General features: G+C 39.2%; 1 protein-coding gene across 1 annotated transcript in view; it reads left to right on the forward strand.

Moving 5' to 3' along the window:
- LOC149153420 (xanthine dehydrogenase 1-like) overlaps positions 1 to 16859 on the forward strand; it is a 362995-nt gene that overhangs the window by 164504 nt on the left and 181632 nt on the right. The window contains exons 7-9 of the mRNA XM_089437948.1: positions 14703 to 14942; positions 15256 to 15540; positions 16088 to 16309. Of these exons, the coding sequence (XP_089294074.1) occupies positions 14703 to 14942; positions 15256 to 15540; positions 16088 to 16309 (747 nt within the window). The remainder of the gene's footprint in view (positions 1 to 14702; positions 14943 to 15255; positions 15541 to 16087; positions 16310 to 16859) is intronic.

The following is a 16859-nucleotide window of genomic DNA, read 5'->3' on the forward strand; positions in this document are numbered from 1 at the left end:
GCCTCTCTCTGGTATCCAAAATAGCCTTTGGTTCCAGCACCAAATGGCCCTCATCGTCCATAGGGGGTAGCTCTGTGGCAGCAGTGACCTGCTGCCCTAGTGCCTTCTTTAGGCAAGACATGTGAGAAAAGTTGTGCATCCAACCTCCCGGGGGTACCTCCAACTCATATGCTACCTTCCCCACCCTTCGAGAGACACGATAAGGCCCATAGAAACGGGGTTTGAGTTTTGCGGCCCTCTTCTGCTTGAGTGTAGACTGCCTGTACGGTTGGAGCCTCAAAAGGACCAAGTCCCCAACTTCGAACCGCCTTTCAACTCTGCCCCTGTCTGCATAAAGCTTCTACTAATTCTGGGTCATTTGCAGATTGTCCTTCAGAGCCCTCAAGATGTCTTGGCCATCCTGTATCCAATCCTTTGCCCTAGGGGCCCTGCTGTCTCCAAACATAATGTCAGCGAAAGACAGTGCATCATAACCATATACAGCTCGAAACGGTGACATACCTATAGGTGTGTGATGCATAGTGTTGTAGCAGTATTCCCCCAAATGCAACCATCGTATCCATGCCTTCCGTTGCCCTGTCACATAGTTATGCAAGTAGCCCTCTTGCCACTTGTTAACTATCTCCATTTGTCCATCCGTCTGTGGGTGGTAAACTGGTACTCGGGGTGATTTCAGTACTCACCAATTTGAATAACTCCTGCCAAAACCCACCCATGAATTTGTTGCCCTGGTCATTGATGATGGACTTGGGGAGACCATGTAGTCGAAACACCAACTTGAAAAAAAATTCGGTCACTTGTGAGGCCGAGTACTGAGCTGGAATGACAAAGAAGTGGGCATACTTCATCAAGCGAACTACCACCACATAGATGTAGTCTTTTCCTTGTACGGTGGGCAACCTGGTAATGAAATCTATCGATATGCTTTCCCATTTCCCCTTCGGAATGGGAAGCGATTGTAATAGACCAACGGGGTGTGTCTGCTCTCCCTTTTTTCGCTGGCATGTGTCACACTCCCAGATGTGCCTTAGAACATCCTCCTTGAGGCCCTTCCATGCAAAGCGCTCCTTGATGGTCCGATATGTCTTTGTAAATCCGTGGTGCTCTGCTAGTGGTAAATCATGGGCAGCCTGAAGAATCTTCTCCTTTAGTGGGGAGCTGGGTACCAAGTAAATCCGTTCTCGGTAGTAGATCACCTCATTCATCACCCGATACCGATCATCTGTCACCAACCCATCAAGGATCTCACATGCAAACTTGTCCTTGGAGTACTCAACTAGTAACTGTCAGACCAGTTAGTAACTCCTCAACCAAAATTGATTCGTGTGTATTATTCCTTCAGGTAGGTCTTCATTATATACATGAGGGGAGATTGTTCACTTCATCTCTCGATGACTGTTCATATTACTTATTTATCTATTTACATTATATTCACCCAATCCTGATGATTAGGTATCAACATTCCCCCCTTAATCTGAAGGGATGTTGGTGGGTCCAAGCATCATTCTGAATCGTTCAAGCTTTTCTCTTCCAAGCGCTTTGGTGAAGATGTCTGCAATTTGCTCATTAGTGGAACAATGACGGAGATGGATTGTTTTGGCCTCAACATGATGTCGAATCAGTTGATATTTAGTATTGATGTGCTTCGTTCGATCATGGAACTTTGGGTTCTTGGCCAACTTTATTGTAGAGGTATTGTCAATCATGAGTGGAGTTGATTGTACTTGTTTTACCTGCAAATCTTCAAGAATTTCCTTGAGCCACACAATTTCTTTTGCTGCTTCAACTGCTGCTACATATTCTGCTTCTGTTGTGGAATCTGCTGGAATTGATTGTTTGCGTGATCTCCAGGAGACAGCTCCTGATCCAAGACTCATAACATATCCTGAAGTAGATACCCTAGTTTCTTTGTCTCCATCGAAGTCTGAATCAGAGTATCCTATCAAGCTGAAGTTGTCCACCTGTGTATACTTGATTCCAAAGTCTTGAGTTCCCTTCAAGTACCTTAGAACTCTTTTTGCAGCAGACCAATGTCCCTCACAAGGCTTTTGCATAAACCTGGAGAGGATTCCAACAACAAATGAAATGTCTGGTCTAGTTGTAGTTAGGTAGTTGAGACTTCTTACAAGCTGTCTATACTTTGTTGCATCCTCTAATTCTTTTCCTTCAATAGATGTGAGCTTTAAGTTTTGTTCCATGGGAGTAGTGAGAGGATTGCATTCTGTCATGCCAAACCTGTTCAACAGATCTCCAATGTATTTCTTTTGAGAAAGAAATATGGATTTCGGATGTTGGGTTACTTCAATGCCTAGATAGTAATGAACATAGCCCAAATCAGTCATTTCAAAAATTTTCCCCGATTCCTTCTTTATGGATGCAATGTGGCTTTCATTGTTCCCCGTCATCAAAAGATCATCTACATATACCACAATATATACAATTGCTTTGCCAACTTTCTTGACAAATAAAGTTGCATCATCAAGATCATAATGTTTGAAATTGAGTTTCAGAAGATGCTCAGTTAGTTTTTCATACCAGGCTCGTGGTGCTTGTTTGAGGCCATACAAGGACTATACAAGTTTGCATACTTTATTTTCATGTCCTTTCACAACAAATCCTTCAGGCTGAGACATAAAAACATTCTCTTTTAGATCTCCTTTTAAGAAAGCGTTTTTACATCCATTTGATGGACTTTCCAACCATTCTGAGCTGCTAGGGCAAAGAGTGTCCGGATGGTAGCCCATTTCGCTGTGGGGGCAAAAGTCTCCTCATAATCGACCCCTTCCTTCTATGCAAAATCTTTTGCCACAAGCCTAGCTTTGTGCTTGTCAAGTGAGCCATCAGCTTTATACTTGTTCTTGTAGACCCACTTGCAGCCAATTGGTTTGGTTCCTAATGGAGGATCAACCAGCTTCCAAGTGCCGTTCTTTATGAGGGCATCATACTCCTTTTGCATCGCTTCTTTCCATTCATCATGAGAAGCAGCGTCTTTGAAGGAAGTTGGTTCAAAATCTGTAGACAAGTTCAATTCACAATCATAAGAAACATCCATATCAACGGGTGAATTAGAGTCATCCACATCACTTCCATTCTGCCGGTTTGAATTTCTAGTTCCTGTCTTTCCAACCTCATCAGGATGAACACTTTCAAGTGTCTTTTTCAGCACTTTTGGGGACCTTTTTCAGATGGTCCAGGCTACTTCGCTGATTGAGTTGGGACTGAATCAAGATTGAGTCTCCCAATTCTGTTAATCACATCACTTAAAGCATCATCCGTTGTTGGAGTTTCATGCAGGGGAGAGTGTTCTTCAGAAGAAGATTCCACATGTTGATCTAGTATAGGAATCCCCCCTTCAAGATGTGGAATCTGATTATCAAATTCTTGAAATGATTTTGCTTTTGCGAATCTATCCAAGCGATCAAGTTGCCGCTCAACAACATTGTCAGTTTTGGATGATTCAAGAAAAATTACATCTCTAGATACAACAAACTTTTTATTTACTTCATCATAGAGACGGTATGCTTTGGAGGTGTTTGAATACCCCAAGAAGATACACTTACGACTTCTTGCACCAAGTTTGTTTCTATGTACCTTTGGTATCAAGGCATAACAGGTGGAACCAAAGACCCTGAGATGCTTTACCGAAGGAACATGCCCATACCACATTTCATATGGAGTCTTGTTTCTAATAGCATTAGATGGACATCTATTCTTTATATATGTAGCACATAGAACAACATCAGCGCAAAACATTATCTTTACATTTTTGAAGAAGAGCATGGATCGTACCATATTTAAGATTGTCCTATTCATTCTTTTAGCTACACCATTCTATTGGGGATTATAAGGTATAGTTGTTTGATGTTTGATCCCATGTTGGTGAAGATAGTTTTCAAATTCATTTGATGTGTATTCTTTTCCATTATCAGTGCGAATAGACCCAATATGAGATTGTGCATCATTTTCAATCCATTTATGAAAGTTCTTGAATGTTTGAAAAGCATCAGATTTGTTCTTCAATAAATAAACCCAACACATTCTGGTGTAGTCATCAATAAATGTCATCATATATTTATTTCCATTTGCAGAAGGAACAGGCATTGGACCACATAAATATGAATGAATGAGTTCAAGTTTTCTAAGTGCTCTTGAATGTGAATCATGAAAACACTGTTTGCTATGGTTTCCTAGAATGCAGACATCACATTGCTTGAGTTTCCTAGGAATTGTAGGCAAACCAGCAACACCATTTTTCTTCAACAAGCGGAGGCTGTCATAGTTCAAATTTCCAAATCTAGCATGCCATAATAAACTTGATGGAAGTGTACCTTCTTCATGATGAGAATTGTATGAGAAATGTTGTGCACGAGCAGAGGTTCCTTGCAGCTTGAGAAGCCTTTCTTCTTCTATTCCCCTTATGACAAGTGAGTGGTCAGATACTTTTCTTACCTCAAGATTGCCATCAAACATATGAATGGAGTGACCTTGCTGGCGGATGTGGACCAAGGACAACAATTTTCTCTTGAGATGTGGGAGATATAGAACATGATGCAAAAAAAAGTCTGGAAGACCAGGCAGTTTAAGCCTGATTGTGCCAAGCCTTGATGGCTTGATTTTTGATTGGTCTGCAAAGTATACTCCTCCATCAACATTGTCAGTAAATTCTTCCAATTTTTTTTTTCTATGAGTCATGTGGCAGGTTGCTCCTGAATCAAGCAACCAATCATTTTTCCAAGAAGCAAGTGAAGCATTAAATAAATCTTCATTTACTCCAATGTTACATTGTGCCACAACATAGTGAGCGGATTTAGGTGCTTTACCTTTGTCTGTATCATCAGTTTTACCTTTCTGTTGGTTTCTTTGCTGCTCAATTTTGTCCCATGGTAACTTGCATGTATAGGCATCATGTGATCCATTTCTTTTGCAACATATGCAATGCAAATTTGCCTTTTCTCCTTGAGAGTGTCTGTCCCCTGCCTCTGAAATATCTTCCTCTTCCTCTTCGACCACCTCTTCCTCTTGAAGAATCTTTAGCAGGATGCTTTTCTTTATGAGCAAGGCACACAACCTCTTCAAAAGATTCAGGGGTTGTCTTCTTTCCAAAAGCTTTCTCTCTTTCAACAAACTTTTTCACAAGAGAGCCAAAGGTGATATCTTTGAGATTTCCATTTGCTTGCAATGACTCAAGATAATTGGAGTAGGATAAAGTGCCTTGAGAAAAGCGATAAGAGGAATATCCAATTCAACCTTAGTGGATTTGATATCATGCATTATAGACTTTACTTCAGATGCAAGAGCAAGAGGATCATTATTTTGCAGTTCAAGAGTGGAGTTTAATCATGAGTTGAACAACTTCAAGTGCAGAATGTGAGTCATAGAGTTCTTTCAACTTTTGTAAGGCTTCAAAGGCAGTTGAAAATGATGAAATATGGCGACTCACCTCTTCATTTACAGATGCTGCAATTAATGCATAAGCTTTGTTGTTCTTGTTTTCCCAAATGACAAGCTCTTAGTCTGAGGTAGGCTGTTTTGGTTCATTGTTTTCATCTCTGACACACACTCCTTTCCACAACTCATTGAAAATGAGGGTGTGTTTTATCATCCGGGACCACTCATGATAGTTCTCCTTGCTAATGAGAACTATTCCCACAATAGATATGATTGAATCCATTGTATAGTCTAATCTGGCCTCAAAATAATTATAATATTTGCAACAATCGATTGATGTGTTTGGAATAAAAATGATTAGTTATGTCTTCAAAAATCTTTAACTAAAAAAAAGTAGGCTCCAACATATACCTTTCATATACCCCAATGGTAATTTTATATAATATAATATATGTCCATTAAGAGCTCAACGAATTCATGTGCTGTTATGGTATATGGAAAAGCATCACATATATACGTCATGGTCTTTCCCTTTTTTTTACTCCATTATATTCCATTTCATACCATATATTTAACCCATCATATTATTCATATACCCAACACACATGCACCGTCCGATTGGTCAACATATATTTAAGTTTGCATACTTCAAATCAATATAAAAAATGGCATGGAGAACCATATAGTGTCAAAGCATTTTTTTTTAATACTTCAAGACTAGTAGCATACGTACACAGGAGTTCTCCTCATAGTCTTCAACTCACGACATTCAATGCACTGTGACTGAATTGAATTGCTGATATAGTCGCTGCATGTTGCACTCAACGCAAGGTATGAACGACCACCATATACCAAGGCAAGAACGACCCTTTCAAGCGTTATTCCTTTCTGCAAGATTCATCACATGACCTTCAAGAAACAACGCGCATAGAGATAGAGGCATTCCCATACTGCTTCAATGCATATCTCCAATGCATTGCAAGTTTGCATAGGTACAATACAGGGCACTCCTTTCAGCCTATGGACCTCGATGGACTCAGATGCACAGAGATTTGAGATTCAAGAAGAATCTAAAATTAAAGTTGAGTGGCAGCGAAGAACAGCTTTCAGCAGATAGAAGACAGAGTAGGAATAACTCCGAGTGACGGTGAAAATTGCGGGGAAGGTTCATGCAAATAGCCGTGTTCATTCAGACTCTGGACAATACGAAAAAGGTTTTTGGATATGGAGCAGCATCAACGCATAGTAACGAGCAGCGTTGTAATGAGGAGCATCAATGCATACCAGGCCAGCGTACAGCACACAACAGCGACTGCGGAGAGGACAAAGAGTAGTAGGCAGTGGATAGAGAGCAGTAGGCAAATGCGCGTTACAACTATTTTGGGAGCTGGCTCTGATACCATGTCAGACCAGGCAATAACTCCTCAACCAAAATTGATTCGTGTGTATTATTCCTTCAGGTAGGTCTTCATTATATACATGAGGGAGAGACTGTTCACTTCATCTCTCGATGACTGTTCATATTACTTATTTATCTATTTACATTATATTTACCCAATCTTGATGATTAGGTGTCAACAGTAACTATGCCTTCCAGTTCGGGGCAATGCTCATCAAGGACAAGGTGGCTGGTCTCCTAGACAACGCATCAACAACTACTTTGTGCTTCCCTTTGACATACTCGATGTTAAAGTCATACACCTGTAGTTTACTCACCGACTTTTGCTACCTCCCCTTTAGCTGTTTCTGCTCCAAAAAGAACCTGAGGCTATTGTGATCGGTCTTGACCTTGAACTTGTTCCCCACCAAATACTGCTTGAACTTGGCAAACACATGCATGATGGCCAACATCTCCTTGTCATAGATGGAGTAAAGTAGCTCACGGCGCAATAGTTTCTTGCTCTCGAATGCTATGGGGTGCCCTCCCTGCTTCAATACGACCCCCACACCTACTCTTGATGCATCACACTCCAATAGAAACGCTGAGTGAAATCAGGGTGTGCTAACACTGGACATCTACTCATGACCTCCTTGAGGTGATCAATTTCCTCTCTGCTATAGTGGTCCACTCGAAAGCCCCCTTCTTCATCATGTCTTTGGGGGGTGCAGCCAACTGTGAGAAGCCCTTCACGAACAACTTGTAATAAGTGCAAATGCCTACAAACCCCCTCAGCTCGGTCACATTCTGGGGCTCTGGCCAATCCCAAATAACTCTAATCTTCTCCTCATGCGCTCTGACACCATCCTCCCCAATGATGTACCCAAGGTAGAGCATCTCAGTTAGCCCAAACTCGCACTTGGATAGTTTGGCATAGAACTACTGCTCCTGCAGAATATGCAGTATTGTCTCAAGGTGCTGTAAATGCTCCTCCCACGTCTGGCTGTAAATCAGTATGTCGTCAAAGAACACTAGCGCGGACTTCCTCAATTGCCCACGAAACACGTGGTTCATGCATGACTGAAATGTTGCAGGTGCGTTGGTCAACCCAAAGGGTATAACCAGGAACTCAAAGTGGCAATAATGGCACCAGAATGCTGTCTTTGGGACATCTTGGTCCCTCACCCGGATTTGATGGTACCTCGACCGCAGATCAATCTTCAAAAAGAACTTTGCCCCCCTCAACTCATCCATCAGCTCATCACTTCGACATGTCCCAACGTGGTCAATCCATGGAACCACCAGTCGTGGGCTTCCCCTTCTAGATGCAACATGGCAATCTTGTTTGCCTCACTGTCTGTCATTTGGTTCAGCTGGAAATAAACATCCATCTTCTCGACCTAGGCCTTGGCCGAGCTCTTGGAGGACACATCGATTGTTGGGAGAAATAGCCTCCCCACATTGTGTTGCAAATCTGTCCCCTGCATATAATTTCCTCCATTCTGTCCTTTGGCCTTGTTGTTGCCCTTCAACTGACATAAATCTTTGAAAGTGATGGACCTCCCAAATTCAGGCCCATAAGAATGATACTCCAGGAAATAGTCTCCATAGGGTGCTTCCTCCTGCTTTGGTTGCCCTCCTACTCCAGATTGTAGGAACGTATGAATGGTGGATCTAGGGGGTGTATTTTGGACCAATGCCATGTTGGCATGGAGAGATGCATGGTGGTGTGATGTCCTAGACCCTTCTCCATAGTGGAAATCCCCTTGGACTCCTTTACCCTTGTTGCCATTGTTATTTCACTGGCCCATTCCTTCAATGTTGCAGGACAAATCCTGCACTGCCTTTAGTAGGAGTTGGGCAAACTCCTTCTCCTCATCCCTTTTGTCTCCTTTGTTATCCCCCATGTTGGTTTCCTCTACCTCTGGTTCTATAGTCACAGGATCAGGGGTGATCTCTAACTATCGTTCTTTGCTCTTGTACCTCTGCCTCTGGTATGTCACGTTTTGCCTATCCTCCGGTGTCATACACTGCGCTGCTCCCACAGGCTGTGCCAAGTCTATGAGCTCTGATACCATTGTAATATCCTTAAGGGAAAATTAACAGTACATATTCAAAGTAAAATAGACAAACACATCATAAAACCAGAATAATCAGAGCATGAAAATGCTTCCAAAACAACGTTGTATACTCATTTTATTAATGGAAAAGTTGTACAATCAAGGTTCTAGAATGAGTGCACCTGGGCTTGCTTTTAGCAAGCTAGCAAAGCCCACAATGATCCCTGAGTCACCCTCCTCCAAGCTCTAACAATTCGGCCCAACTGTTGTGTTGTAATTCCTAGAAAATGGTGTTGCAGCCTGAAATGAAGTGCTGCTAGAGCCCTCTCTACTGCTCAGAAAATTCCGGGAATTCAACTCTGGCCTCTACTCAAACAACCCATAATAACCCACGAAGGGTTTGGCTAATGCTTGACCCTAGAATTTCGACCTCCTTGGGCTTGATTAGCTCTCCTACTAGGAAATTCGACCTGATGAATATTCTGGTGCTAATATGCCCCAAAATGCCTTCAAACGCTATTAGAAGGCTCCTCAAGCCTTACCATTGAATTTCCATCTTTGACTCCCTTAACTCCACAAACTCCTGGTGTGTCTCTAGTAGTGACTGCGCACTCCTTGCGCTATTGTGGCTCTCTCTGCTGGTGTAAATCGACCTCTTGCTGTTGGTATGCATTGGGCTGAAGAAGAACTCCCTCCTAGCGCTGGCACTCGAGGTCCATCGAAGCAAGGGATGGGATTTCTGCTCGAAAATACCTGGTGTGCTGAACAACACATGCAGACTTGGCTCACTGCTCAAGCATGCTTTTGTCAAAGACAAATTCTGAAATGATGAATGATAACCAAAATGAGAGCTTCTCCCTTCTTTTATCGAATTACCTCCAAGGTTGCCCATGTGGGCTCACATCGACTTTCTCCCACCTTCTTCGAGCCAATGAGAGCGTACTCTCCATGTGGGTTGAAAATGGCTTCGGGGTGACCCTCACATTCCACCAAAGCCACAATATTTGGCTGAGCACTATAGTTGGAGTGCCTCTTAGGCCAAAAAGCATGTATGGGTCTGCAAGGCCCACTTTTCCCAAGTGAAATAATGCGAAATGCCAAAGTTGAGCAAAATTACGATATTCCCTTAGTGAAACACTAAGCAAGAATATCACAGTGGCAGTGAATTTGCAAGGCAGATGTTCGAGCCACTGAAGAAGAGCAACAAAAAATCCCTTGTGGTTTTCTAGTTTCCAGCAGTAGGGAAGGGAAGCCAAAATTTCCACTAGAAAGGTTGAATTTTGTCAGGGAAAATTTTAAGAACCCCCCCTAAATTTATAAATATAATAAATGGGCGAATCTCCATGGTATATAGGAAAAATGGAAGGCGATTTTATCAATAATATAATATGTATATATAATTTTTTGGCGAATCTCTCACCAGGCATGGCGAATATTTTACTCAATTATAAAATCTTGTAAGATCTTGGCGAGTCTTTCACTAAATAATAAAACTTTGTAAAGTCCTAGTGAATCTTAGCATAGGCTACATGCTGGTTTAATTCCCCCATTTAAATAGGCTACATTCCAGGTGAATACCATGGGTCAATACCATGTGCCATTTTGGTGAATACCATGGGTCAATACCATGTGCCATTTTTATTTTTATTAATTCTAATATTAGGGTTAATAATGGTTTTTTGCATGGTATTAATAACAATCTAGTCCATGGTATTTGTCCCATAGTATTTTGGCCATAGGTTTCATCTAAATATAACCCATTTTTTGAGTGTTCGTAAATATAAGGTGACTTATGGAGTAAATATAAAAAAATGTTTTATTTGTTTACCATACCTCTCGTTTATTTATATTTTTATTAATTTACCATACCTCTTTTACAAATATGGTATTTGGCCCATAGGATTCACTTAAATAAAACCTCTTTCTTGAGCCTTCATAAATAGAACGAGGTTTATGGACTAAATATAAAAAGAGGTTTTATTTATTTACGATACATCTAGTTTATTTATATTTTTATTTATTTACCATACCTTTTGAGTAAGTATAAAAAGACGTTTTATTTATTTACCATACCTCCACTTTACTTATATTTTTATTTGTTTACACCCTTACATGTATATAAGGTGACTTATGGAGTAAATATAAAAAATGTTTTATTTATTTACCATACCTCTCATTTATTTATATTTTTATTAATTTACTATACCTCTTTTATAAATATGGTATTTGGCCCATAGGATTCACTTAAATAAAACCTATTCTTGAAAATGGGCGAATGGATTCACTTAAATAAAACCTATTCTTGAAAATGGGCGAATGGAAGGTTGTAAGTCCTAATTTCAAGGGCTAAATTTACCTTTTTTACCCTCTCCCTTAAAATAAGGTGGGCTATTTGAGGTGATTTGTAAAAATGTACTATGATACAAAATATTCGCCCACTAAAAATTTAAAACCCCTTAATTTCGCCAAAGGGCGAACATTCGCCCCTAAAATTATCCTTGAATTTTGTAGTGCGAGTTGCCCAGAGAGGTTTGATTCAACTGCTACTGCCTGGATCTAGCATCGGGAGGGCTAGCAAATTGTTTCCATAGGTAAAAATAGGGAGGACGACTCAACTAGAGAGGTTTTAAGGGCAAATCGATTTATCCAAAGGCAACAAGGTGTAATTTGAGTCTGGTTGAGCGAATTTGCCAGGGATTGCAAGTTGCCCAGTGAGGGCTAGATTGAGTCGGGGAGAGGGAAAAATAATTTTCCTAGTTGAGATATAATTTTCTAGAGCCAAGCCCAGGAGGCCAACAGTTGTAAATCTCTATTTTGCTGCATAATAAAAGTAAACCCTCAATTGCTGCACTGGTTTGCCCTTAGGGAGTGGTTTCGGGGACTTTTTAGTCCAAAATAATTGTGTCGATTTTTATTATGTTTCCATCTATTTCTCAGTTCTCGATTTTATTTTTCACAGTGCATTTATGGTGACGATTGCAATTGTGATTTTTTCGTTAATTGTTGTGAACAATAAACTGCTAACAGTTAGGAGAATAATATCTAGTAATTGTAATCATGGAATTTTCACATGGTATCAGAACATTGAAAATTAGATCAGAGGCTTCGTGGTGAAAGATTTGGAGATGTGCAGACTTAGAGAGAGATCTGAAGCACAGAGTGGGTACCCCTAGGAGATTTTTTCTCTTAATCATCTTCTTCCAGCTGGCAGCCAACAACCCCTAATAGCCCACCTTGTTGCCAATGTGATTGTTGAGAAATCAAGTGTAGTGAGATTAGGCTTGATTTCTCTATCTTGATAATTACTTGTGAATGTTGAAGGTTTTCTTATTGCTTCTTAAGTGTTCTTCATCAAGCAATTATACAAATGTTCAGTCTTTCAAGAAAAAAAAAGAGATAAGAGACACGAAAATTAGGCTCTCTCAAATGCTTAATGTAAATCATCATGCCAAGTCTTTGACATCATACTTCCCTCGACAAGGAAGTCCTCATCATCTCTATGTTACACTTCTAATCTCAAGAAGTGGATTATCTTGGTTTCAAGAGTCAACTCCCTCTGGCACTGAATGTTGAGATGATCTTGATTTTTTCCGAAATAAATTGTTAGCATATAAAACCAAATATCAGAAGCATACTTGCAACCTTGAAGAGAGCTTGTTGTCCACATCAAGTGTCCATCATTCCAGGCATGCCAGAAGGATATGACTAACTTGAGTCCACATGGGACTTCCTTCAATTTGTAATCATGAGTCGACTATTCATGCCACTTCAAGTCCTAAGATAATTGCAAATATGCTCCTTGCTCCATAGAGGAAGCTTACTTCACGTGCATTTGGAAACAAGAGCTAGGATCTCATCATACTTCTTATCATAGTTTGAACCATATTGGAAGCATCAAACACAACTACATCTTAGTCATCAAGAATGGTCCTTGCATGAAAGATGTATTATTTCCAATATCATATCAGACTATTGCACTCAATCTACATCCTTTAAATAGGAAGCTTCTTCTATCATAGATATCAACCAAAGGAGATTGCGGTCCTTCTTTCGAGGTCTTGAGCTCTTGTCCATTTTTAAGTGCAACTCTAATTATGGGATGGTTCCACATCTTCCTCAATCTTGATATAGAGGACTTAATCCTCATTTTCATCAGATATATATGTGACCGCAAAACAAGAGCAAGAGTAATAATGGAAAAGTAAATAATCATGATGAAAGTGTACCTAGTGATGATGCAGGGCTGTCTTTCTTTTCTAGATGTAAGAGAGGCTTCTTCATTTTCTTGCACCAACTTCCTCTTGGAGCTAACCCTTCTTGCACTACTTTGCATCTTGATGATCCTCAAGATTGATCACATCCTCATCCAAGAAGTTAGTGAAACAAAATAAAAAAATACTCGTGCGGGAAGAATCACCAATAAATTCACAAGAATAGTGATATAAAGAAATAATGTAAGTCTTGAAAGTACTTATATTTAATGTAGATTGGAGGAGGCTCACAACTCCCTCTTAGCTAAGAGGCATCTCTGTCCATCGATCATATATCAATATCGTCTGTAGAAGAGATGCATCCTCATGAATTCCACCTGTATCCTCTATCTTCTTTCATCGATAGCCAAGTCCAACCATCAATGTATACGATGGCGACTGAATCTATTGCATACCCTTCTCCTTGGGTTTCTTTGAATCTATTATGGGCTTCTCACCATTCATATCATACTAGGGTTTCTCTGAATCTATCAATTGAATAACTAAATGGCATCTTATAGTTCACATCATATCATAAATAACTCTGAATCATACCATGCCTTTTTCATATGAAGGCCACAACTAGGGTTTCTCCCAAACCCTAGCTTGTAAAAATGTCTCCCTAGGGTTTTATTCAAACCCTAGCATTCTTTTAGGTCTCAGCTATCCTCATCTGCTTCCATCATCAATGTCTTCAAGGGGGCGTTCTTAATGAATTTTGGTTAAAATTGGAAACTAGGGCCAAATTCCACCTTAAGACAGCTCATTTGATGGAGATGATGATTGCATTGGATTCCTCTTTTTGAGAGGTCCAAGATTGATATAAAGATCATCTCATTTGGATAAGCAGAAGTGTGATTTTGAATTTATGACCACACATGTAAATTGTTCAGGGCGGCTTCAGCTTAATGTAGGCTCAAAAATCCCATTGGATGTGTCTCTTCACCCACAAAAAAGTGTATAAATAGAAGATACCTCACACCTCATTTGGACATCCAACACTAACACATTCTGCTGCCAAATAGAATGGGGAATCAGAAGACAATCTGCTGCCAAAAATATGTTGGACGAAGGGCCATCACTGTTATTGTCTGGTTGTTGTTTCCAAGAGATATACTTGTTGGATATTCCGTAAATGAACTTTGTTCAATACAAAATTTGTCATAGTTTCCCTCGAACCTTTGTCCTTGTTAACAAGAGTTAGATTGGAACAATAATTATTTTGCCTGAATATTGGAATGACAAATCAATTAGTTTGATGCTCTTGACTTTTTATATCGTCTTCCTTTCCATCAACTGTTTTTAGTGATGCAAAGTATTACATTGATATACAAAATCGAGATAACCTTAGGCATTTAGCTTTATTTGAAATCTGTTGAGATGATTTGCAGTTTCCAGCATTAGCATGTTTGTTTGTTTGATTTCATACACAACAATAGTTCATACACAACGGTTGTCATGATAAATCAAGTTTTCAGCAGAAAGTATAAAACATATTTTCAGTAGAAAATAGAATAATGTTTGGAGATATGTTTCTCTGTGTAGATTTTCCTAGCTGTCTCATACATGATTTATTTCTGTTTTATATTTGTTTCAATTTGTTCTTTTTATTTCTTGTTTATTCAGGCTCCACAAAAGCATCAGAAGTATGTCTCCCATGTTTTGGGGTTACCTATGAATAAGGTTGTTTGCAAGACCAAACGCCTAGGTGGTGGTTTTGGTGGGAAGGAGACACGATCAGCATTTATAGCTGCAGCAGCTGCTGTGCCATGCTACCTCTTGAGACGGCCTATCAGGATCACATTAGACAGAGACATTGATATGCTGATCACAGGGCAAAGGCATGCTTTTCTTGGAAAATACAAGGTAGCAAGCGACTTCATTAGCTCTGACAGATTAATCGTTTAGTTTTGTTGTCATTTCTAAGTCCTATTTTCTTTTTGGTTTCTCCTCTGTAAGATGTTAATCTATTGGGCACCTGTTTTATATATGTCAGTAATGCAAAAGATTTCTCAATTCTTTATGATGTTCGAAATGCATTTACATCTTTATTATATGCGATGTTTTAAAGCCCATTGTTGAGTGTTACTCTTACTCTTTTTTAACATGCCTAGACATTAACCTTGGTTCTATAATGTTTCATTGTAAAAAACTGAACAAGTCTAACTGTTTGTACCAGGTTGGATTTTCACAAGAGGGGAAAGTATTGGCACTGGACTTAGAGCTATATAACAATGGTGGAAACTCATTAGATTTGTCATTTTCAGTTCTTGAGCGTGCAATGTTTCATTCTGACAATGTATATGAGATTCAAAATGTCAGAATCAAGGGTAATGTTTGCTTCACAAATCTTCCCAGTCATACTGCATTTAGAGGGTTTGGAGGGCCTCAAGGGATGCTTATTACTGAAAACTGGATTGAACATATTGCTAGGGTGCTTGGAAAAAAGCCTGAAGAGATAAAGGTAAACACTATAGTACTGGTGGATATTTCCATCTAGTTTAGCTTCCCCAAATATATTTAAATCTTAGCTTCTGTACCAGAAAATCAACATGAATTTCTTGGTTTAGTTTTTTTTTCTCAAGAATGTTTTGCTTTTCCTGTTTTACGCAATTGTTTCAGAATGCAGCCATTTTACAATTTTAAATTTTCTTTTCTTCACAAGAATGTCACAGATATAATAAATAATCCTTGATGTGTTACATTATCTATTATTTTGGTTTGGATGTATAATTAGAGTAGCAATGACTTTGCTTTACATTTTCTTTGTTGATATTTAAACATACTGACAACAGATTTATTTCTTTGATAAATTTTTCAGGTTTATCCATCTTCTTAATACTTATGAAATTTTTTGCATTATGCCTTTTGCGGTATGGGTAACATGTTTAGGAAGTAATGGGATAGAATATAAATGACTTGTATATGGCATTATATAAATTAATCAGGAGCTGTTGCAGTGTCCGTACATTTTCGTTTATCATGTTAACATGGATTAGTTTTATTTGCAGGAATTGAACTTTCAGAAGGAAGGATATGTGCTTCATTATGGTCAGAAGCTTGAACAATGTAGATTGCAGCAGGTTTTTAGTGAATTAAAGGCATCTTGTGATTTTGACACATCTCGCAGAGAGGTTGATAAATTTAATTCATTAAATCGTTGGAAAAAACGTGGAGTGGCAATGGTTCCAACAAAGTTTGGCATTTCTTTCACAACCAAATTTATGAATCAGGTATTTATTCATTTTGAATCTTGTTCTTAGCAGCATTTTCTGTAATTGAAGGTTTGGGGGAATTTACAAAGTTATAGATTAACTGATTAACATAACAATTGGTGTACAGTCTTGACTACTCTTTTAGTGTTTAGAGATCTGGAATCCTCATTTGGTCAAATTGGAACATTGCATTGTATTGGATGTATATAGGAGTACAAAATGTCTCTAATAAAATGCAATAAGTGAGTGATCACTTTGGACCAAGTCATACAAGAAGCACAAAAGACAAGTGTACTAATGTACAAAAAGATAAAGTACAAATATATTAAATATGTGGACATATCCACTATATCTGTAACCCTCATTTTTTCAAATTGGAGGTATTAATGCATTCATAAATTCTATTTAGCAGCATGTTCTCTACTTGAAGGTTTAAGAAAACCTGCAAAAAGTTATATAGATGGTTTTGAATAGACGCAAGCATAAAAAGGGGGGCATCAGAAGAGAGTGGACAGCTCCCTACAATCCAGAGCAGAATGGGGTGGCAGAAAGGAAAAACAGGGCTATT

This window comes from Pinus tabuliformis, chromosome 9 (genome assembly GCF_031772625.1).
Source record: "Pinus tabuliformis cultivar Carrire ecotype Pingquan chromosome 9, CPIR1, whole genome shotgun sequence".
Taxonomy (NCBI): Eukaryota; Viridiplantae; Streptophyta; class Pinopsida; order Pinales; family Pinaceae; genus Pinus; species Pinus tabuliformis.